General features: G+C 30.2%; 1 protein-coding gene across 1 annotated transcript in view; it reads left to right on the top strand.

Moving 5' to 3' along the window:
* The window catches only part of LOC148278536 (voltage-dependent T-type calcium channel subunit alpha-1G-like), a 151,181-nt gene that overhangs the window by 72,157 nt on the left and 54,784 nt on the right, over positions 1-24,240 (top strand). Inside the window, exon 8 of the mRNA XM_088231265.1 lies at positions 10,559-10,791. Coding sequence (XP_088087391.1) covers positions 10,559-10,791 — 233 coding nt within the window. The remainder of the gene's footprint in view (positions 1-10,558; positions 10,792-24,240) is intronic.

Raw genomic sequence — 24,240 nt, 5'->3', positions numbered from 1 at the left:
AGTTTGTGTGTGTTTTTATTTTATATAGCAGCGGTGGCCAACCGGTAGATCGGAGACATTATAACGTTTGATTGCGGCAAGGCAAAGAGAACAAAAAATACGAAAAAACAAAGACATTTATGATATTTGAGCTATCGAATTATATTGCGTGTGTAACAATTTATTTTATTTATTCAATATATGCTCAAATTAAAAAAACACAGTACTAAGTGTGAAAGTAATACTATTAGAGCCAATGCGAGTGATATATTCAATTTGAATAGTAAAAAAATCAAAAGGGAAATCAGCAACAGCATGCAGGCATTGTTGTCGTAGGTGAGTAGTGATAGGTAAAAACAAATTATTTTTTCGCTTTTATTTTTGTTTTAAATTTACAAAGGTAAAAAAATAAACATTAAGTTTATAGTTTCCCAAATTCTATTCTCATATAATATAATTTTATTTATGACACATTACGTATAGATATTGTAATAAGTTTGACATAATTTTTTGTCTTGTATTAAGTATTTATTATATTGAAACTGTATTTTTGTATACATGACTGTAGATTTTAATAAATAAATAAAAAAATTATAATAATAATTTTAAAAATATATTTTTAAAAAGTTCTAGTGCTAAATGGCTAATGTCGCGGATTTACGGATTAGGGCCGCCATTACAATAGGAAGTAAATATTTATCTTCAACTTTATCTACAAAGTTAAATTGGGGCTTCTAAATAAAAAATAGAATATTCAAATATTTATTTTCCAAGCATGTTCAATTAGAAGTTACTGACAAAGAGACTTAAAGTTTTCATACAAATATCCACATTTTCGTACATAAATATCGATTTTACTTTATACCGTCTCGATATCTAGCGATAAAGATAGCGTTTGTTATCGCTGCCTAAAGTTTCAAGGTTTGACCCTAACTTTAGCCTAACTTGATTCTTATTTTTTAAATAGTGAGTTATTTTAACTGAACTACCCGAAATGAATGTGTTCGACTCCTTGAAGTCTAAGGTTCAAATTCTGGCAGGTTCGAAAGTAAAATATTTATTTTTGCAAGCAAAATTTCATAGTCTCTGGACTGGTACTGGAAGCGCAAGACTGATCACCTTACCTTCTTAGGTGGACTGTATTTTTTTTTGCTAAAATAAATAGATCGATCTACTTTTTATTTCGTTTTTAAAATATCACTTAAACTCTAAACTTCATTGTCAAATAAAAAAATTGAAAATATAAATGTAAATAGGGGCTAGATTTCTTATTGTCCATGCGCTCTGTAGCTGCAAGACGTTCTGTTATTTAGCTCATAAATATCATAAATGTAATATATCATAATTGGAGACGAGGAACTAGAATCCCAACCATCCATGCGCTCTGTAGCAGCAAGACGTGTTGGGATATTTATTTATTGTACAGCGCCCTCGAGGTGATTTTCACAAAAATGGCGCTATATAAATTATCCAAACATTATTATTATTATTATGATCGTTTTGCTTCGAATTACCGAGGTTTTTATTGTTTTAAAGATTAGTAAATTGCACGGTCGCAACGAGAAAAGCTGCGCGAAGGAGCTCTTTGTAATCTAGTAGCCTTAGCATCTTTGTGCTAAAAGAAGGTAATCCAGAAGTACATAATATGCACTTCGTTAGATTGAGAAAAGAGGAAAGTAAATTTTCACGGACTAGGATTTAATTGATTGAACATGATCAATTCGCCGAAATGATTACAAAACTTTTTAGTGCCTTGAAATTATTTTTGTAAGCCACCAGATCTGTATATCCGACAGGACTTATAACAGGGCTACGGATAGTAGGGAGAAGCTCCATTTGGTAATCATTGATTGTAATCATAAACCGTTGGAAAAACAAATTAAAATTAGGAAGAAGAGGAGAAGTTAAAAACGAATTCTATAGTATACTCGTGTTTCTTTTTTTATCACAATTAATTTATTTACATACAAACATATAACATTTCAGATATTATTTAAACAAATAATTAAAAATCACTTGAATCGCATTGAGAAGGTCGCAGGACTTCGAAATTGTTTAAAATTGAAAAAAAACTGATAAACGATCCATTTTGATTACTGAAAAATATGACTTTTGACAGATCGCGTGCTTATTCCAGCAATATACCACACAATGTGCAGGTAAAAGTTTCTATGGTTGCTATACCAGATTTAAATCGAGTTTTATTCTATGCTAGGTTTATAAGTAGTACTGTTTGCTATACCATCATTATTCTACCACTATTCTCAAGCTTAACTTTATACCCGATTTATAAGTAAGGCCCTAAAAATTATATCTGAGGTCTAATCAAGTTGGCCACCCCTGTTTTGTAGTATGTACACGAACCCATAAAATACACGTAAATAACCCTGCCATATAAAATTCTCTCCAAACGTAAAGAACCGCTCGTATATTTATACCTTTGGGTGTAGTGAAATATAAACATATGCACGCGTACAAAAGGAGTTCAACATTATGTGTTCAGTTTCAACAAGTTCATTTCTAAATTCATATCACTTTGTTGACAATAAAACTCGGCGGTACATTATGTGGCAATCATAAGTTCATCCCCTTCAGACATGAATCAATTTCTGTGGATATAAAAAAATATACTGTATTTTGTATTTTATACTTTTTTATCTTTTATACTTCAGCCATTTTTTTATAGCAGCTTCTGTAACTATGGTGAAAGTATGCAATACTGTAAAATAAATTCTCTTCTAAATCGAATAATAATGTTAGACTAATTCTTTTTTTTACTTACTAATAAACAATGAAATTGATTTATTTTATTTATTTATTTACAAATATATATTTTTTTTCTTTTTTTTTTTAATACGAATACCACTCTGGGCACAACCCATGTCGAGGCATTTATTTAAATGATTTAATATATTATACTTATAGTGTCTAAAAAAATATATATAAAATACAAATAAAATATTACATATTCATATTTAAATCCACACAGATATATATACATATTTAATAGTAAGAAAAAAAAAGAGAAAAAAGAGAAGAAAAAGAAAACAACATTATATTATTAGTACAGCTCACATATTTAACTACTGTGCAGTCATTAGGTTAAGTAATAAGCTACTGTCAGCTCCCGGTGGCCCAACATCCGCACAAATGCCAAATATACGAGTATATGACATTATACAAATACAAAATATGAAATGCAATAATAATTATACGTAAACAAGTCTACTGCTTTGGTGAGGTGACCATCTCAAGACAGTTCTCGGGGCCCAAATCAAGTAGCCAATTTTTTACAAGTAGTTAAAATTGCTCAAGATTTTTATGAGCTTTTGTGGCAAATGGTATATTGTTATATATTCTTTTCCCAAGGTATGTTTGACTCCTTTGACCAAATGATGTGGTCATTTTAGGTGCCATGTATGGCTGTTTTCTTTTAAGACGCGTCTCATAGATCGTATTGTAATTTTTTTTTCCACCGTGTTCTCCTGATATACTTAATAGACCCCCCCCCCTCCTCCCCGAATAAAAATCGAAACCAAAAATGTACACTTTTTCCAATGTATATCCTACTAGAAATAAAAAATGATGAGAAGTATAAATAGAAAGTAAAAATATTTTTTATAAACATTATGTATTTATTCACCTCTATGATTAATATCACATACACATAATAATATATATTTTAAGTAAGTAAATAATTCAATATCAAACTTTTTTTAGATTCAAGTTTAGTCAAATGTTTTCTTAAATCTCCTCTTCGACTTTTTTGTAATCAGTTTTGTGACTTTTTTTATTTTTGCATTTCTGCACTAAAACAGGAAAACTAAATAGGAAGATGAAAATTCTATGATGGGTAATTTTACTTCTTTCTTCAGAAGAGGGTATTGATGGCAAAAACGAACCAAAAAGCATTATGATCACATTGTTTGAATACTATTTTGGCTTCGCAGTCATTTTGTAAGTCAATAAACTGCTCTTTTAAATTTGAACTGACACTTTCTACGTCCGATAAAAATGGATTACAAGCCTCGGACGGTAGAAAACTTTTGCTCATAGGTGATATTTTTAATTTTTTTGAATGGGCTTATATTTTATATGAAAAACATGATATTGAACTTATTTTTTATATTGACACAATGCCCACTTGATCTTTTGCAGCGCCCCCTAAATGCTAAAAAAAATTAATGCCCCGCCAGAACTTCAAAACGCCCACAAAGGGGCGCTGGCGCCCCGGTAAGAATCTCTGATCTAGACCGACCTGACGAACTGTCACGTCAACTGACTATTGAAAACAATCTTGTATTATTAACCTAAAATATGCAAGCAATATTATAGATTTACCGAAATTGATATTTTTCATGACATCATCATTTCATGTCCGCTTCCTAGTTGGAGTATATGGTATTCACAAAGAGCCTTCATGCATCTCTATCAGCTGCCAGTTTCTTTGCTTCCTTTCTAGTCAAGTTCTCGTCCTAAAGTTCTGACATAAACTGCCGACGAACAAAGTCAGAAGTGGACGTCGAAAACCTGATGCCTTGTAAAGTAGGCAAGCGTAGTTAAGGTTCTCAGGAGGCATCCGTAGTGTATGGCCTAGCCGACTGTATCGCCTCCGCTTGACGACAGTTGTCACCGGAGTTTGCTGCGTCCGTTCTCTTATTACTTTATTCATAGCAATGAACGTAAATCTAAGTCAAAATTCATAGAAATACTAAGAGAAAGGCATATTGAATTCATCGGTATTATTATATACGTGTATTTCATTATTTATTTTTTGTTTTATTTAACATAATCTTAATTATTGTCTTTGGTGTAAACAATTTTTTAGTGTGTGCATGGGTGTACTACACTAAAAATACAAAAAAAAATAATGACGTATTTTGAACAAACTGTTTGTTTACCTAATAAAATAAATAAATAAATTATTTTACATTTATTTTTAATAAACGCTGGATCTCAAGCTGATAATAAATCAAGAAAGGTCATAAAACATATTACAGTTTTTCAATTTATGTTTGATCAAAGTGGTTTCATTTTTTTAAATATATCGAAATGGTTAAATATTTTATTTCTTCATTTATTATTTTACAATATTTGTATTTATTTGAAAAATAATTGAAAACAGTGTTCTTTCTGTAACGACGGCAGAACTTTTGCCGTAAAACAAATTCGCAAGCCTACTAAGGAATACTAATTTTATTTTCTTTCTTTTTTAAATTGATTTATTTTTTAACATAAATTAACATATTACAAAAAAATAATAACGTATCCTTTTAAGTCCAGGAGGTCAAAAGCCCTGTGTTGAGTTGGGATACAACATAATGGAAGCACAAATCTTATTAAATAATACAAAAGTAACAATTAATACATAGACATATTTAAATGACATCTGGACAACATAAAATAATTTTAAAAATGAAAACATCGAGTCGCCGCATTTTAATTTTGGTACGTGCAGGAGTAAACAAATCTTAAATATCGTGCATATTTAAATAACCCCCATGCTGAAAGGGTTTATTATGCGATAAAAATACATGGGTCGTAGGGTTATAAAACCCGCTCTGACCGACTTTCTAAAAATAAAAATATATCATCTTTATTTTTTTTTTAATGAAAATAAATATTTGCGTTCCATTTTCAACCAGTTTTAAATATCTCACTACTACTCAAATAGGAATCAAGTTGGGATAGAGTGGTATTCGAACCGGAAGGAGTAATTATAATGTAAACATTAAATCAAAATGTACGGTATTGTAAGCGGGTATGGGATATGGAGCAAATATCTAACAAAACAAAAAAGAAGCAAACGAAAGATATTCGGGTTAAAATAATAATAATGAAAGAACAATCAAATGTGCATATTAAATAATACAAATAAAAACGGGGAACTTATTTTTTATTTTTTTTAATACTGTGTTTTTTTTTCTTACATTGCATAGCATACAAACAAAACATTAAATTTAATTAAATAATCTTACATAGGCATAGCCTGTGCGTGGGTATACATGATTATATCAGTTTTACGTTACACTACGTAAACAATAAAAGTACCCGCGCACAAAATTTTATTGTTGAAAATTGTAAAAAAAGACAATAGATAAAGGATGATTGGCTGTGGCCTCGTTAAGAAACTTCTGGAGAGGAAACCACAGAAAACTAGTTAAGAAGGTGCCAAACTATTGACAGACATCAACAGACCTTTCGTTCCAATTGAACAGTGTTCTGCATTTTGTGTCCCTTTTTTTATTTATTTCGGGAATAATTGCCTGTAATATTTTTATAATGTATGACATTGCATTACCAAATTGTCACCGCCAAGTAGTAAAATCTGCCACTCAATTGGAATGGCGAGGACATTCGTTGAATGAATTGAGATAGCTCAACGTTCAACATGTTGGCAAGTTGAAAGCTAGCTCTGGAAATGGGTGAACCAAAAACCGCCGGGTTTGGTTAAGATTCTGTAATTCAGTCTCGGGATCCAGAATCTCGGGTCTCTAGGATCCCGGCTGTTTTCAAACTCCGGAAACCCCGGGATTGTACTTTGGTATTCTCGGGATTTTCGTGATTGCCATAAACAGGTCTTATTTGCATTCCGTTGCGCCTTTACAATGACCTTATGTAGGTTGCATGAATGGCACTTTATTGCATTGATACTATAAATGAATCTGTGACTGCTGGTTTTATGTGTGACAGCGATGATTTAGAAGACTTTAACTACCTAAAATAAGGTTTAATCGTAATTTTACTAAATGATTTTGCTCAAGAAGACATACCGGAGTTAACAGGAGAGGAAAACATTAATGAGCTGATAAGAAAATCGGCAAATTTGTTATGTATTTCAAAAAATCACAATTGAAAAATATAACAATGCTTCTAAAATATGTAAAAGTGTAACATGGAAAAAAACTGTCACTTTTTTAGGACTGTTAAACAAGTAAGAATAGTCTTTTGACCATTCTGGAGCGATTTTTCTTTTTGAAAACCAGCATTTATAAAGCTCATATTGATCTCAACCATCTGATTCGTTTAGAATATCCTGATTATGACTTGTCAAATAAAATCGTTCATTGGCTGGCCCCAATTAAATTGACATTAGGAGCACTCTTTCAACGAGATGCTCATTTATGCACAACTGAAGCCGCGTTGAAATTCATTTTAAAACAATTATCTAAAAAAACTCAGTAGTCGCCAATAAAATAAAAACATTTTTTTTAAACGTATATAGCAACGACGAAGTAATATGGTGACTAGAGTATTAAATTATAATCAAAATCCAGGAACAAATGATGTAAATCAGTTACTACCGGATTTGAAATAGTTAATTAATAGTTAGACGTATTTGCAGTTCCTGCACAAACTTTGATAAGGAACCAAATGTTAGTATCCCTAAGAGATTGAATAATCAAAATAACAAAAACAAAACCGAAGAGAAAGGACGGTTAAGATTACAAACAGATGATAAACCAAGGCGACATACCCTTTAAAATCGATTGACACTGAAGGAAAAGTTACAGCTAGAAATTTATAAGAGTATGGAATCCACAGATCTCCTGAAGTACGAAATAAATGTGAAAATGGAAAAGATGGTAGATTCAACATATAATAAGCATATTAATGTTCTTCCAAATAGTACAGAACCTGAACGAGCGTTTTCGGCTGCTGCTTATGTTGGCAATAAACTAAGAAGCAGGCTTGGAAATAAAACAAAAGATGCTATGGTATCTCTGCGCTTATGTTTTCAAAATTTTATTTAGATTATTTTTTTATCTTTTGTTTTATAATTACATTTCTCTGTGTTTGTAAAAAAAAGTTTAATTTTTAGTTTATAATGAAGAAATGTTGTTTTTTTTACCGTGTTTATCACACGATTTTTTGTTACCACTTAAACCTTGTAGGATTTTGAAACAATTACATAAGTTCATTTGGATTTGGGTCCAATTTAAACCACAGGATCTATAAAAAATCCCGGAATCAATAAATTTTAATTCTCTAGTAAGGATAAATTGAATTTAAGTTAAGTAAAAAAACTGCTTTTTGTTATTAAACTCAACCCAACCTATTCTAACTAAACTAACTTCAAATGACAAAATAAATTTTTAAAAAAAAACAATTATTATTACAGCAATCAAATTGATGAGGCTAAACGACGTTCAGCGCTTTTGTTAAACATTGCTTTCAACTTTTGGCTAAGCGTCCGTTAGCCATTCAATTGAATGCCGGCATTTAATGAAATGTCTAGCCGTCCATATGAGTGACTGATTTTACTATTCGGCAGTGACAGTAACTGCATGCATTTCATGATTCCTGTACTGGCATGGCGATTAAAATAATATGCTCCGATTGCAGTTACCAATGCAGTGCCATATGTACCATTAGGTGTAGATAATGGAATTATGATGATAATACATCAACAAACATTTTTTACTTATACCTACCGAAGATGGGTTCGATTAGACCCATTTTGAAATATCGATTATGTCAAAAGTAAATTTTATACCTTGTTCTGCCATAAATACTGTAACACGAGTTCGAAAATTCATAAAATGGAAACAATAGCAAGTAGAGTTCCGTTTTTTTTAAGGTAAAGTACCAACCCTTATGCTATTGCTATAATTAGTCAGTCGTTGAACGTCGACGAGTAAACATGGAGTGGTGTGTTTCACAAAGTTGGGAAGAAGCCGGGAGACATTTTTAACACCCTTAAACCTTCTGGAAGCCCAGATTTAAATCCGCTGGACTACAAATTGTGGTCAGTGTTGGAGACCATGGTCTGTAGCAGACGACATCCAAATTTAGAGAGCTTGAAACGGTCTTTGAAAAAAGCAGTGGCCAATTTTCCCATGGATATCGTGCGTGCTGTTATTGACGATAAGCCGTCACGTTTAAAGAGGACATTTTGAATTTTAAAAAATGTTTAATTGAACAAAGTTACACAGAAAGCAGCCAGCCATAGAAAAGTGAAACTGAGATTATAGGCATTTTGTGAAAAGAGTGAATTATACAATCTACACAATAGTTTGAATGTTTTTGACTTTAACAAACGATAAACAATGAATACATAAGTTTTTTTATATATTACAAACAAGAACTTTACTGTGTATTTGACCAGTTTAAAAGATTTTTAAAGTACCATAATGTTTTTCTAGTTTTGAGGGTGTTTTCTGCAAATTGAGAAATGTTGTTTTTGTGATCGACACCTTTTTCCGGAGGTGATTAATACAGTTTTTTATATGAAATCGGTCTGGCTGTTTTTAGCAGAACATAGAATCGACCTTAGTGCATCCGATAACATCAATATCTTACTTTTTCGAAATTGTGGACTGGCTGCTTTCTGCATTACTACGTTCAATTAGTGGATTATGCATGTTGGCCTAATAAAACTTTTGTAAAATTAACTGTTTTTATTACAATAAAAACAGTTTGTAACAGTATTTATAGCAGGACTAGGTACATCATTTTCCTTAACTAAATCATGTAAAATTGTACACAAAACTTTATCACACGTCTTTTCATTTCAGAGCTAATTGTGATGAAAGAATAATATTATAAAACTCACAAAAATGCCTTAAAGGCTACATTAAAATCTGGATCTAATTTGACCCAACACCGCCACGCATGTATTTTTTTGAGCCAGCGGGCTTTAAGAGTTTAATGTCTTTTTTGACAATCTCGAAATGGGAAGTTTAAGGCGTACTTAAAGTAATACTTAAAACGTGACAAGTCGTGAGGTTGAGTGGATCCATTATTATCGTCCCATTTATGCTAAGTTCCTCTTGCAATCCCTGCACTTGAATAGCAATATTAAATTTTACCGGTTCCTTCCAAAGAGGTTTCTCGGATCTTCTTCTTGTAATTCCTTTCGATAAAATAGAATGACGACTGCACTTTCAAACTGGTAAAACGAATAAAATTAAGTCGTGTAAAATGGCTTACGTTATAACGACGCAACTCGGATACTTTCATATTTAATTCCCTATTTATATTAAATGACATTTAAATGTCGGTAGAAATTTAATTGTTCACTTTACATTACACACGATCTAACACACATTGTATTTTTAAAAGTAAACAACTTTTTTTTTTTAAATCCAGTTTTAATTTTTTCAAGGAAACCTATGCAGCAGTGTTCTTATTTTACACAGTTATTTTATCGGCCTCGTGGTGCAATAGTCTTAGCGCGTTTGCCAACCATGCAAGAGGTCTCTGGTTCGATTCCCGACATGGTTGTTATGAAATATTGATTTAAAGGGGTGTTTTCACACTACATAGTCCCTGGACTGGTACCTAAAGTGTAAGACTGATCATCTTACCTTAATATAACAAAAAAAAGATCAAAATACGCTGCGATTGGTGTACCAATCCAGTGTTCTATGCACCATTAGGTGCGCAAAGAAGATTATAATGATACTGATGATATTTTTTTACCCAGTTTTGTGTGGAACGAATCTTCCGAGTAAAAGGAGGTTACAGTGTAATGGTAAAGCAAAACGTGTACTGAAATTAATATGCATTATATTTGTATTTTGAGAAACGATTTTTTACAATTCTTAAATAATAAGTATGTTATTTTACCTCCTAGATCGGATCTTTCTTCATGATCAACCTCTGCCTGGTCGTCATAGCCACGCAGTTCTCCGAGACAAAGAAACGAGAGATGGAGCGAATGAGGCAAGAGAGGGCCAGATTCACATCAACGTCCACACTCGCTTCCTCAACCAATAATAGCGAACCAGCCACCTGCTACGCCGAGATTGTCAAGTACATCGGCCACCTGTGGAGGAGATTTAACAGAAGGATGGCAAAGAAAATCAGGTATGAAAATCCAATACTGAATGTCGTGTTCCAAATAATAAATACACCCGCACTATCAAAGTCTTATTTGAAGAAGTGTTTAGGGACTTCACATAAACCAATCAAACTTAACGATGTTTTATGTATGTCCAAACGTTTGAAGACAGGCTGGACTTCCTTCCTAGAAAGTTATTCATATCTAAATTTGTCACAACAGAGAGGGAAAATATGTTTGAGAAGGGAATATGATATCTGTTGCAACAAATTAAGATCTTTAGGAAAGAAATCGTGCCCTTCAACAAACATTTGGACATACTCAAAACATGGCTGAACTCTTTGATTCAGTCAGAGACTGAATAAAAGAGATATGTTATAGACGGCACGGTAAAATTACAGTGGATTGACATTTATTAGATTCGTTAGTACCTACTTAAATTTGATAATATGTATATTTTTCTTTTTTTTATAAAACTCCATAGTTAATGACTTTAATGAGTTGGGTTCGAACCTCAGACCTCTGATCCGTGGGTCTGTCACGAGACCACAGCCCGATTAAAATAATATAGTAAAATTTAACAAAAGAGATTTTAATGATTATTTTATCAAAATCATTATTTCAATTTAGCGAGCACTCTCTGGTAAAAATCGACTGGTGATTTGTCGCGTTTGCCAGGAATTAAATAAGTAAATAATTTTCAAATAATAAATGTCGATCCACCGTATTGTATTTTACGATGCAGTGTAGATTTTTGCCGTGGTGTGAAATGGGCCAATCATGCGATAACACGCAGTGGGCTCGTGGTTTGCACGTGCACAGCGGTCCAGTCTCCGTGAATACGGTTGTATCGTTTTTTGGTAAGTGGTACGTTTTTTTACCACCATGCTTCAAAGAGTTTTTAAATTTCAAAGCAAATCCAATTTAATTATATTTCTGTGGCTTAAAGGCTTCTTTATTATTTTAGTGTACTTCCATACAATTTGGTATTTAATCGATAGTACATTGATTTTTTCCGTTTAATGAAGTAACCTTAGAGTATAGATGTATATACTCTAAGGAAGTAACTTATCGGCTGTGAAATAATGTGTTTTCGGCTACAAATAATTTCACCTTGCTACCCATTATAATATTTTGATCGAAATATAACAAGTGTTATAAAAATATTAATTTGATTTTCCATTCCAATGTATTTTCTTAACATGAGACAAACATTTATTTTAATATTTTGTTAAATATTTTTTTTTATTGTTAAATATGTATATTTTAATTGGATGGTGTAGATACATATTGATTGTTATTTAATCACTTTTTTTTACAACTCTGCTTATCTTTTTCAAGTACTTTTTAGTAGGAAAAAATAAGCTTTTGTGAACATACCCGTTATTGCCGTTATTTGACATCGTTAATTTAGCACAAATTAGTCTTTCCTTTATAATTTTAACTTAAGCTGTATATAGACTTCTTCAATAGCCAATTTCGTCTATGCATATTTTTCAATGAGATCTAGAACGTAGAATGAGTATGTAGAACTTAGAAATGCTGACTGTTCAACTGATTTTATGGCACATTTAGATAGCATCAAAAAAATAAATATTATTTTGCCGGTTAGTTATTTCTGATTTTTTTTTCTACATTTTCAAGAATTTGAGAACCAAGGGGGAAATATAAAGAGTTCGCCTTCTCTGTGAAAAATATTTGTTATTTCAATAAAACATCCCGAGAGTTCCTTACAAGTACTTGTTTACAACATTTAAATCTCAAAATATTGTTGATTCAATTAAGTTTGGGTACTGATTTTTCTATACTGTTAAATTCAAAATAAGATTTAAATAAAAAAACTTAAAATAATATGGCAGATGCTTGACCTTGGCTTAGTGAAAATGTTTTAAACTTCGGTCATTAAATATTGAAACATTTTATGCCTATATCAAGGGTAGGTACTGTTTTTACTATCGAAAATTTCAATCGTGTAGGATTTTAATACTTATTTACGTTACAGCTTATTTCCGAATTTGGGTTTATTGTATCTTAGCATAAAATCAATGACTTGAAGATTGGCTTCACGTCTCAAATACGTTATTCCTTTATCATGTTCTCAAAATCTTAATACATTCTACCCCTTTCATAACGCTTGCTGAGTAAATAATTTATTCGTGATACCAAATTATCGAGAATCTATAACAGTAACTCAAAGCAGTCTATTATTTCTATAAAATATTGAGTTTAATAAGCAGAACACTTAAGATGACTGGACAAAATAACGAAAGCCTAATGCATGGCATGACAAAATTTTAAGTAAATTCGTGTTGGAAAATTGGCCAAATACAAGGTTTGATAAAAAAACTACACAGAATATTTCAATTTTGAATTAAAATACGTAATTGTAAGAGCTTATTATTTTCTTAAATTAATACACGTGTTTTTAACTAATCCGTCAACTTTCGGCCATTTTAGAAGCGGTTTTTGACAAACTAGTAGGCGTTTTGGTGTGATCGGCGAATTTTTAAGATTATTCTGCTTCATCTCGGCTCACTCTCGGTTTCATCGCAACTTTTTGACAAAAAAAACAGAACGCATTGTTGCCCCAGCCACCGTCTTTTTTAGACTTGGTCCGCTGCTACTTTATCTTGTTCACAAAGATGAAGTGGACTCTGAAAGAATGACGTTTTGCTACCATAGAAGAGATAATGATCGAATTGCTGACGGAACTGAAGGTTTTACCAGAAAGTGCGTTCCAAAAATGTTGACGTTTGTATTTTATATCTGATGGAGATTACATTTAAGTGGAAAGTATTAATATTAAGTATTAATAATTAAAAAATGTTTTTTGAAAATATTGCACACAAATTTCGAGTGTTTTATCAAACTACATATAGCGGCAAAATGATATTGTATAATACATTATGCATTTTTTGCATTCTTAATAGTGTTTTTAATGAATATTTAAACTATGTTGAATTGTGAAGTAAAACATATTATTTATTTTTAAATTTATTCACATTGTTTACACATGACAGAATTTTTTCACAAAAATTGCGTTACAAATATTTTTAAACACCAGTTGTTTTTTTTTTTTAAATGAAATCGTGTTTTCATTTAAACTGTTTTTTTAAAGGAATATTTGGATTTTTATAATTTACCCAAATATTTTAATTTTGGTGGCCATTTTCAACGAGTTGTAAATAACTCAATATTAGAAAATGGGAACCAACCCACTCTACCCCAACTCGATTCCTATTTTCTAATGGTGAGTTATTTACAACTCGTTGAAAATGGCCCTCAAAATTAAGTATTTGGGTAAATCATAAGAAAGCAAATATTTTTATTTTTTTTAAAGTTGTGGTAGAGCGGAAAAACTGTTCTTCTATTCCTATTTTTTATTTTAAAGTTAAGTTTAAATACATTTATTTTTATCGTCGTCATGGTTTTTAGAAAATATGATATCGAATTGTAAAATAGTTCATTTTTTATTAAACATCATCTTAAATATTTCTCACTCAAATTATTGTTATTATTCTTAAAATATATTTTCTCAAATATTCAGTGATGTATGTTGAATAATAATTATTCGTCAGTTTATTTAGAAATAAAAAAATGCTTTAGATTTTTTTTAAACAAAAACATTTAAAAAATTCATTAAATATCCAGATAAACTTAACTTCTATATAAACAGTTTATCATTTATGTGCTTTTGACACAAATGACATAATTAAAAAAATAAACACAAAGATTAATTGTATAGCTTATTTAATCTTCTATGCAAAATATTATTATGATTCATGCTTAAAGGGGCAGTTTTAATGATATTCTTTGAAATGCTTTAAAGGACTTTAATTCTCAATGTATGTAAATGCATTTGCTCTTCAATTAACTTTCTTTTGAAATACGTACATATTTTTCTGTCGATGACTTGAAAGCGAAGAATTTATGAGTTCATTTGAATTTTGTACGCCTAAATCTTTAGAGTACATATTTATCAGAATTTTCCAGAATACGAAGAGTCTTTTGTAAGTCGTAATCTCTACTTGTTCCCGTTACGACAAACTAAGAAGCTTAAACGTGAAGTCACTCATTTCTGTCGCATTATACTTTTTGTCGGCCAAACGAAACTGGAGAAGAAAAGAATGAAAAAGTGTTGAGGAAACAAACAAAAATATATATCTCCCTCTTCATGTTAAATTTTTCCTAAATATGATTTCTTATTGATACATTTATTTATTTAATTATTATATACTTATAGAATACACAGCACGCAGAACCTTTTATCTTACAAAAAATGCTTATTTGATAGATATAAACACTTCAATAAAGTAAACGAAATAATAAGCGGTCTCCGTAGTGCAGTGGTTAAGACACTTGGCTCACGTACGGAAAGTTCCAAAATTCGATTCCCGGTGAGAACACAAAAAAAAGAAGTGATTTTCTCAAGACTGGGTTTGCTGTGCCGTAATCCGCAACTATAATAGGGCCTCTTAGCCTTGTTGGGGTTGTTGGGATAAAAAAAAAATTACAATAGTAATAAGTAAGTTTTTGCATGTACGTTTATATTATTATACACTGCAGTTTCACACAAAAAACATTCTTACAAACATTCTTTAAAAAATATATTTGAATATGCTTATAAAAATAATAAACTTAAAAAAAGAAGAAGTAAAATACAAGATATAAAAGTAGTTTTTTTTTAAAATATTAAGGAATAACAATAAAATAATAAATGTTTAAAAAGTATACGAAAAGTAAACATTTTTTTAGTTTTTGTTTTTAGGGAACAACCTGTCAGCAGGTGGGAAAAATATTATGTGGAAGTAAGTTATGAAAAATGTATCACAACACCCAAACCAATTGAGGAAAAAATCGTTTTTGTACTTTTCTTGCTACTGGCGGGAATCGAATCCGCGACGACCGTTTTAAAGTTGGCCGTCTAACCAACTGCGCCACAGCGCTGGTCAAACAAGTTAAATAAAATCATTGATGATTTCCGGATAAATAAAAAATTAATAGATAGCAATAACCTTTTAAATGTAAGTTACCGTTCCGTATTTGTGAAATAATTCAATATAGTTGAATTATATAAACTAATCTGTATGTTGAAAAATATCGGCTACATGAGAATGGTTATTTATTTATTTATTTATTTATTTATTTATTTAGCATTTCACAGTTTTAAAATGTACAGAGTTTATTTGTTTCAGGTCCCGACTAGCTAGGAAATTCCTGTGTTTAGGAAGGACCTTATTTTATTCATGTGTTTTTTTTTATTTTTAATTTCATTAAATGATGCTTAATAAATTCAAAGAATAATAATAACATTATTAAAAATCAATATAAATTTAAATTAGAAAACATGCAAGTAATAATAATAAAAATTGAATCATAAAAATAGAATAGAAAATATGCCATTAATAGTAAATAAATGAGACACAATTATTATAAATTATAAAACATACCGATAATAATAAAAATTGAACCACAAATACACATTATAATATATAAAATGAGTAATTAAGAAATTAAACAAAAATATAAATTGGAAAACATACCGATAATAATAAAAATTGAAGAACAAAAATAAATTACAGAATATACCATTTATATTTTTTTTTTAAAAATGAGATACGGTTAAAATACTAGTTTTAAAAAGAAAAAAAAAACATATGTAAATGAATAAACATAAAAAGTAAAAATGAAATATACATAAAAACAATAAGAGATTTTTTTCAATTAAAAGCAACACAATTTTTAGTCATGAAAATAATTACAGGATATAAAAAGGTCTACCCCTAATCCACTTGCTCACCTTCTTCTTATAAACATTGTAACTGACAGACGTCTTTATGTCAGGGTCCAACATGTTAAAAAACCTAGGGCCCAATACTGCAAAATGCCTCTGAAAAAAGGCAGTTCTACTTAGAGGTACCCCAAAGTTTATGCTCATTGCATATCTTGTTTTAATATTTTGTTGTGTTCTATTTTTTATTGAAGACCAGAAATTTGTAAGGACTTCTCTAACATAAAGTTGTCTGACAGTTAGTAAATTTGTTGTTTCAAATAGAGTATGAGAGGGGTAAGTAGATGGCAGTTTTAGCATTATTTTCAATATTGTTTTTTGGAGAATGACCAATGGATTTAGTATGACCTCCGAACAACCACCCCATCCAATTATTCCATATGACGCAACCGACTGGAACAGTGCAAAATATACTGATTTAACTGCTCCGTAGTCTAAAACACCTCTCAATGAGTAGAACACATGTATCAGTTTTCGGAGTTTTTTGACAGTCATAGAAATGTGAGATTCCCATTTAAGATGGCTGTCAATCATAATTCCCAAATATTCAATTTCATTAACTCTTTTCAAGGGAGAGCAGGTACACGGCACTTTATCTTGTCCAGGAATTTGGTTTAAACCACAAGTATGAAGCATAACATTGAAAGATGTGACTGGTTGGGTAGCTCCACTGAGGCTAAATGTTATGTAGTTTGTTTTATCAATATTGAGGGAAAGTAAATTTATGTCTAACCACTTTCTCACCATTTCCATTCCTTCTGTGGCCTTACAAAAAACATCGTTCCATGAGCATCCATCGAAAACGATTACGGTATCATCTGCGAAAGAAATAATGGCTTTGCCAAGTTCCATGTTACAGAGATTATTAATGTATACAAGAAATAGTATTGGACCCAGTACACTACCTTGGGGCACACCGTTTATGACTGGTTGACTTTTGCTTCTAGTTTCTTTTCCCGTCTCATCCGTTATTTTTGTAGTTTGAGTTCTCCCTGTCAGATAATTTTCAAACCATTTTAATGCAGTTCCATTGACTCCTATTTCTGATAGTCTTCTACACAGTATCGAGTAGGACACAGTGTCAAAAGCCTTAGCTAGATCAAGGAACACAGCTATAGTTTTACTTTTTCTATCTAAACATTCGGACAGTATCTTTGATAAATTTGCTATCGCATCAGATGTGCTCTTTTTTTGTCTAAAACCGTACTGATTATTTGATAAAATGCTATTACTCTCTAGGAAGAAATTAAACCTTGTTTTAACTATCAATTCTATGATTTTAGAAACTACACTAAGAAGAGAAATTGGTCGGTAATTGTTAACTGAGCACTTATCTATTGCTGAGTACATGGAATCGATTTAGACTAGCTTTATAAGAACATACTGATCGTGAATCATTGCAACAGTTTTTGTAAAATAAAACATGTTAAAAAAATGCGAGAGCCAAAACAGTTAAAAACATTTGTATTATGAGCGTGAATTGGTACCATTTAACTATTCTAAAATGTTCGCCATCTCTGTTTGAATTTGTTAATCTTGATGACTCCCTAGGGATTGAAATCCAGTATTATGTAATATCAGTATTGTATCAAATTAAATAAACTGTAATAAACTTTACATCACTGAATGAATTATTTCAATTTCATTTGACTAAATTCAAACAAATAATAAATTAACCCAATGTTTTTTATATTTTTTCTAGATTTAACGGCAAATGTACATTTTACAAATTTTTTTAAAAAAATAAATTTCATTAAAGGTACATTTTTCTTTTAAATTCTATACACATTTACTTTATACATCTAGTAAATGTTATCACTGTAACTCTCCAAAAAAAGACACTAACTCTTGTGCTTGGCGAGTGACTTACAATGTTGTAGTTATTTATTTATAAGAGTTTATATCATTTCAAATATACGAGTACATAAGAAAAAAAAACATAGAATTTATAAAGAAAAATATAAAACAATAATACATTCATACAAATCAAAAAATTTTGTAGTTTTTACTCGTGTTCAATAAATTTATTTAGATTTGCCTTAAATTTATTTATTGATATATTATTTTTAATAGTTTTTAGTTCATTTGGAGATTATTATCATTTTTTACACCTTTGAAGATAAAGCTATTTTGACCATGATTTGTGTGGAATTTAGGAATTTTAATATTATGTTGGTATCTGAGTGACTTATTCATCTCTAATTCTTTTATTTTTTCTTCTTTATAAATTTGTATAATAGAATTTATTTTATGAAGAGTGTCTACTGTAAAAACTTACTTAAATTGATTTTTTATATATATTGGTATTTTGCACATAAAGATAACTATGGAGCAAAGTGTACAAATAAAATAACTTTCACTAGATAATATAAAATTAACTTAAATTGCTATATATAATGAAAATTTTAAAAATATAGGTGTCTTCGAAGTACGAGAAAATTAAAAAATATATAACATAATGTAGTTACTGATAAAAAATAACAATATAATACGTTGACAATACATAATCAGTCATGTAATAATAATAGAAAATACATCCTGTAAATAACAGCATTTTCAGTTCTTACTAAGAACGTAATTACATGATTTATTCTGATGTTATATTAATTTTTAAAATACTGAATATTTTTTTATCTTTTGTTATACAAGTATGTTCGTATGTCCGGGTTTTTTTCTTCGGTAAATTAACCTCTAAGCTTTGAACAACGAATAACTCTTATTTTGTATTTTTTAGGAAAAAACTTACTCAATTTTATTTTAACATAAATATTGTATAAAAACTTCTTTGACATAAAAATCAAATAGATATAATCCTTTTTAGACTGAACTGACGTTTTTTTAGTATCTTTACAATAATATTCGCAAGTACATATATATCAATAGGCATCTCGTAAATATTTCTTAAATTGCGTCTCAAACCTCCATTATTTTGTTGAACCCAAGCTCGCGAAATCTGCCAACAATGTCTCAGATTCTCAAGACTCATTGAATAAGGATTTATTTCCGTTTAAAGCACTTATTACAGGACTCCTATTGTTCCCTCTTGTCAGAATATGACAAAGGCAGAGCCACTTCCCACAAACTGGAAATGAAATGCTGAATTTAGACTTTAAAAAAGCCTGAAAATAAATTAATATAATATTTTTGTTTGTTTCACGTTTCAAAAAGTGCTGCCATGAAAGCTGTCTAAAAATCGGATATTTACTCAGTGAAAATCAAATACCGTCTATGTAACTCCTGCATGATGCTTATTTTGTTCTATTGGTGTGAAACGTAGAACATCACTTTAGCCTGAAACAGCGAAGTACTGAGTTTTAAGAAAAGGAAGAATTTTGGGTAGGCGGTGGTTTGACTTAGTAAGGAATTAAACAATAAGACAACGAAATTTGCTACGTCCATCCTGACTAATGGTATGCCGCGGTAATATTCCTGAAAGCGCAAAATTTGATACTATGGGATACATACAAACAGGATTTGAAAATTAATATTTCTCTAGGAACTGGCTATATTGAAAAGACCAATGTTACTAAATACTTAGGACTATATATTGACTCTCAACTTTCATGGAAATACCAATATGAACATGTTAAATCAAAAATAGTACCCGTAACTGGCGTTTTGCATAGACTTCGTGGTCTGCTTCCTCACTCTGTTTTGTTTGCCGTCTATTACGCTATGATACATTCTCACCTATCCTATTTATGCTGTATTTGGGGTTTCGCTAACAAAAACCAGATTTCTGAGATTCAAGTTCTTCAAAACCGAGCTCTGAGAAGCATTCTTGGTTTGAAATGGGATTCCCATGTCAATGATATTTATCGTAACACAAAAATACTTCCTTTCAAGGTAATGGCACTGTATGACATCACTAACACTATTTCAAACATCATAAACTTTTCTGCTCACACAAATTTAAAACTTACATTTAATCATGAAATTCACAACTATAATACACGACATGCAAAAAATCTTCACATTTCTAAATTTTGTTCCACGAAGTTCGGCAAAAGGTCTCTGGAATACATTGGTCGTATACAATTTAATAAACTGCCTGATGACCTTAAAAATGAAATGTCGAGTGGTAAATCTCAAAGACCAGAAATGAAGACCTATTTCTTGAATCTTTTTGAAAGTGATAGTTTTTAGCTCAGTTTCTGTGAATAGTCTATATATTGTGTTTTAGGTTTAAATGTTTTTCTTTTCTTTTTTTAATATCAAGTTCACAGAATGTTTAAATGTTTTTATTTTTTTTTTTAATATTAATTTCACAGAATGTTTAAATGTTTTTCTTTTCTTTTTTAATATTAAGTTCACAGATTGTTTGAATGTTTTTATTTTCTTCTTTAATATTAAGTTCACAGATTGTTTAAATGTTTTCTTTCCTTTTTTAATATTAAGTTCATAGATTGTTAAAATTTGTTAAAATTTTTATTGTTTAAATGTATACTATGTATTGTTACAAGAAATGTACTATTTTTTTTATGTACCGTCCCAAATGAGTTTTCTCGTACAACTCCTGGGAATATAATATCATGATATTCATGTCTTATATGTTTTATTAATAAATAAATAAAAATATTATATCGAAAAATCCGATAATCGGAAGAAACAGTCGTAAAAGAACTTAATTATACAGTTTCTTTATCTCCCGTGACTTCAAATTTTTTGAACAGAATTTTCTTCGCGCTAGTAGCGTGTCTATTTAATTTTATGTCATTGTCACTGGTACCATCAAAAACTCGCTTGTTCAACGGAAGTGATTCAAGCAAAAGAAAGAGAAAAAATCTTTAACAATTGGTCCTTAGTATCTTTAGGTAATAGTTTTGCAAGCATTTTTATAACTAATCTGGGCCTAATCCACAATGTAGTATATTCTTTTTAATAACTTTTTTGTTAATCATCACATTGATTTAGTTTTTTGTATAATTCTACCTACTAAAAATTTTTTTTTTGCATACCAATTCATTCGCTTCAGTTTAGTAATATTCGATACGTAGGTCGGTTCACTCGTGTGCTTCTAGCTAATCAGAAATAACCAAATAAAAAATAATTTCATGCGTTAAATTTTACATGCATTCCCCCTTCCAACTTCAAACTGCACATCTCCGCTAGCGGGTTGCGTGACTAGATCAGTGCTATTCAACTTGTAACCGTGAGAGTAGCGAGTAGCGTATGTTATATAGCATCCTTTTGCAGAAGTATTTCATGTCAAAACATATTTAGAAGAAAACCAGAAATATTACGAAATTGTTTTATAAACACTACCATGGCAATCATAACGATAAAAGATATTTTTTTCTAAAGTTAAATTTGTAACATTTTAGTTGGGGTATTTCTGGTACCCCTTTCCGGACCCCGCGGATTTTTTTTTACATTTAGACCCCAAAAGGTTAAAGCGTCTGATGCGCTGGAACGGGAAATATGGAATTTTAAGCGTTTATATACAGACCTTATGGCTTTAGCTAGTTGAGCGGATTATTTTACACACAGTAAAGTCAGTCACTGTTCATATATTTGAACATCCGTATCTCTTTTTTTTTTAAAGAGCAAACTTACTCTCAGAGGTACATCTAATTCTCAAATTTCCTCAAAGACTTGCTTTATTTATGTTGAAACTCAAAACTTATGTTATCATAATCATGTTTATATATTATTTCAATCGTCCCGATTTCGCAATAATCCATAATTTTTATTTTTAAAAACCTGTTTTAACCCTTTTTTAATATTTATTTTAAACTTTATATACATTTAAGGGCGGGCATATCGCCATATGGAAATTTCTTCCAACCCATCAAAACCGCTAAGTTTGAGAAAATTACAAGTACATGGACATATTCTAGGTATGAATACAGAATCTTATAATTTTATACAAAATTTAAAACAAAAATGAACTAAAAATCTACACTTCACTATGAAGAGAGGAGAGAGGATGAGAAAAAAAGTAGAAGGACATATTCGCGTTTGTGTAAACAAAGTCATTAAAATGAGTAACGTAAATGAGGAAGTATTCATCAAATATTTCCCAAAGTTGTTGATGCGAATTCTTCCGATTGTTAAGCTGCGTACTATTGTTTGCCAAATATTCCCGCGTACCGCTATCGGTGTATTTAGGGAAATATTGCCTTGACCCTTTCTCACCGTGTGTCCTTAAGAAAGATGACTGAGATATTTTCCTAAGCAATTACTCTCCACAATAAAGTTCCCGGTTTGTTTGAATTATATAATGAATTAATTTCTATTTTATTTTTATCGTGTTAACTAAATACTACACGTAGACCCAATAAATCAAGTCTTTTTTTCTTACAAGGGTGGTAATTTGATGTCAATATTTTCGAAACTAGAGAGGAGAGGACTAAAAGAAATACTGTTTATTTGGTTGTTAATTTTTTTCTTCTTATTTTGAATCGCTTTTTTAATTTCTAAGATTTCTAAGTTGTCTAATTTTAATATTTTATTTTAAACATGAAGTACTTTTAATCCAGTATCTTTATTGAAGTTATAACTATTTTCAGATGGTTTGCGAACTCAGAAAAATTATTATTATTTAAGCACCTTAAGTGTTCTTTTACTCTAATATTAAAGTTTTTTTTAGTTTTTTCAATGTAGATTGAATTGCAATCATTGCAATTTAATTGGTATATCCCAGATTTATTATATTTATGGACTTTGTCTTTGTGATTTTTTAACAATGTTCCTATATTACTAGTTGTGTTGAATGCAGGTTTAATGTTTGATGTTGTTGGACATTTTTTTGGAAAAAACGTCATTTATAAAAAGAATCCTCCTCTATTGTTTACGTGGTTTTGCTTTATTTACTGTGGGAGTAGAATATAAATATTTATTTATAAGTTTGCGATTTCAATTTTGATTTAATATTTTATCAATTAAGTTCTCATTACATCCATTATTATTAACAATCTGTTTTATTGTATATGGTTCTTTTTTTAAATCAGTATCATCTAGTGAAACGTTAATTAATCTATGCATCATTGAATGCGAAACATTTAAAAAACAAACTTTCATATGCACAAAAAAACAACATCCTTCCTTTTTTGTAATATGCATTGTCGTCAAATGCACCCCGGGTGAACGATGAGTAACCTTTTTCTGCTTAACAGATTACAGACTTTAAACGCTGTAAATACGCCCATGGCAAAGTTCACTGTTTTGCTGAAAACCTCACGTGAATCGACAGAGTAGTTATTCAGTATATTGAGGACTCATACACAAACATTGCCTTTTATTTTTTTCCAACATTAAGTATATTCAAAATTTACAAACAATTTTCACAAATAAACATATACAAAAAAAATTACTAAAGACTAAGGTTGCACAGAACACAGTAAAAATATGATTTTTCTAAATTAAATATATGCATTAAAAAACCGATAAGCATAATATAGTGAACTGTAAAGAAAAAAAACAAAAATATTGTATGCAAACGAAAATAAAACATATTTCATATTTTGACAGGATTAAAATGAAAGTACTAGTATGTACAAATAACAAAAAACAAAATTAAACATGTTTTAAGAAGTTAAGAATTAAGCCGGTTTATATACAGTAAAGCAATTACTATTGATTATTTTTTTCCGTTTAATTAGCTTGACTTAATTTTGAAAAAATAACTATCAAAAATTTTATTCCACCGCTTATAGTTTAGTAAACTGTGGAAAGAATCTTG

Source organism: Micrasema longulum, unplaced genomic scaffold (genome assembly GCF_059751315.1).
Source record: "Micrasema longulum isolate JH-2025_06_02 unplaced genomic scaffold, ASM5975131v1 h1tg000864l, whole genome shotgun sequence".
Taxonomy (NCBI): Eukaryota; Metazoa; Arthropoda; class Insecta; order Trichoptera; family Brachycentridae; genus Micrasema; species Micrasema longulum.
The sequence above is the reverse complement of the archived record's forward strand: the minus strand, read 5'-3'. Positions and strand labels throughout refer to the sequence as shown.